The 1,517-nt window shown below is 41.2% G+C and overlaps 1 protein-coding gene across 1 annotated transcript; it reads right to left on the minus strand.

The window, feature by feature from the left end:
• Positions 1-1,353, minus strand: LOC111383406 (nuclear autoantigenic sperm protein-like). Its single transcript, XM_023007517.1, has 4 exons — positions 1,092-1,353; positions 903-993; positions 484-745; positions 1-404 (listed from the first exon to the last, which is right to left on the minus strand). The coding sequence occupies exons 1-4, from the start codon at positions 1,336-1,338 to the stop codon at positions 72-74; spliced, it is 933 nt and encodes a 310-aa protein (XP_022863285.1). The 5' UTR covers positions 1,339-1,353; the 3' UTR covers positions 1-71.
• Between the last annotated feature and the right edge of the window lie 164 nt (positions 1,354-1,517).

Below are 1,517 nucleotides of genomic sequence, written 5' to 3' on the forward strand. Positions count from 1 at the left end.
AGCTCTTGGAGAAATATATTAATCAGTCGATGGCGAAATTTCCTAAAGCAGACTTTCACTTGGAGAATTATTCAAGAGGCACTGCCGTCGCCATTGTTTGGTGATGGATCAACACAAGGTTTCTTGGATGCGCTAGACTCTTCCGTGCCTGAGTTCATCACAACTCGCTTGACTCCTCTTCCCACAACTCCCAGATGTGTTACTGTAGCAGACTCATCCGTTTGTGCAGTAGAAACGGTTGAAGACTCAATAGATCCACCAATGTTAGCAATGCCCGTCCGTGAGGTGCCCGAAGCAATAGAACGAGCATTTTTCTCAGCATCCCTCGCCTTTGCTGATACCATTCCCAGGATAGCTGAGAGGATAGACGTTGGGTTTGAGACAAGCTGATGAAGATCTTCAAGCTGCACACCAACAAAATGAGAGTCATTGCTATGTCACATCTAGGCATGTCATACTTTTTGGGTCATTTAGTCCTGTTACCTTCTTTTCCAGCTCACCAGACAGACCAGCAAGTGTTTCGATTTCTGTTTCTTTGTCCGCCAGAGAATCACCCAACGTATTGGAAGACAGTTGAATAGTTTGGCTTGATTCAGAAGCAGCCAGTGTTTCTGCTGACAAGTTTTTTACCTCATTCATAAGTCGCTGCACACGAGACTTGCAAACTGAAATAGCCTTTTGGCAATACGGAATAGCTTCCTCAGGTTTAGAACCAATTTCCAAGCACAAGCATATCCTAAAATTTCTGTATTCGCCTGTTATGGAAGTCAATGGCAACATGTGGAGAGGAGAAATTGAAGAATTATTCAAAACGTGGGTATCTACCTAAAACAGACCAGCATCAAGATTCCAATGATTAACACCTCAAACAATGAAGGGACATTAAAAATTACAAAGGATACAGTTCAGCTATAAGTCGACTGTCTGGTTCAACTAGCCGTTCCAAAATGGACAATGCTTTCAAGTAGTCACTAAGTGACGTTTCGACATCCTCTGGAAAAATCAGAGCATGCTTAAAATTACAAAAGAAAGCCCATAAAATCTCTCTAGGTAGATTGACATAATTAATCCTCAAACAAAAAACACGGTACCTCTTTCCAGAGCTACCTCTGCTAAAGCTGACAATATATCCACCTTTTCCATCATATCTCCTGGGTGCTTTTCAACAATTGCCCTAGCAATATCTAGCATCTTCCATGCTAAATCCAAGTCAGATTCATCCTCATCTCCATCAGCAAGGTCCTCATCATCACTTTCTTCTTCAGCTTCTTCTTCATCCTTCTTATCCAAAGCTATTTTGAAATAGTCCAAAGAATGAATAGAAGCAACAAAGACCATGTTTCTACATGGTAAATAAAAGGATTTTTTGCAATACATAAACATGGTGCAGTTCAAGGTTGATAAAAACTCCTAGAGATTCATATAGTACTCATAATTAGTACAGCATGTATTTTTATACATACTAATTTTGCTCTCTCTCTCTCTCTCTCTCTCTCTCTCTCCCCCCCCCCCCCCCC

This window comes from Olea europaea, unplaced genomic scaffold (assembly GCF_002742605.1).
Source record: "Olea europaea var. sylvestris unplaced genomic scaffold, O_europaea_v1 scaffold26750, whole genome shotgun sequence".
In the NCBI taxonomy this organism is placed as follows: domain Eukaryota; kingdom Viridiplantae; phylum Streptophyta; class Magnoliopsida; order Lamiales; family Oleaceae; genus Olea; species Olea europaea.

What these genes read in the sequence shown, in the direction of transcription:
- LOC111383406 (XM_023007517.1), bottom strand. Translation starts at nt 1,338, where the DNA reads ATGGTCTTTGTTGCTTCTATTCATTCTTTGGACTATTTCAAAATAGCT. An exon ending in AGAGGTAGCTCTGGAAAGAG is followed by an intron (nt 994 to 1,091) that starts GTACCGTGTTTT and finishes TGATTTTTCCAG; the next exon opens with AGGATGTCGAAACGTCACTT. An exon ending in AGTCGACTTATAGCTGAACT is followed by an intron (nt 746 to 902) that starts GTATCCTTTGTA and finishes AGGCGAATACAG; the next exon opens with AAATTTTAGGATATGCTTGT.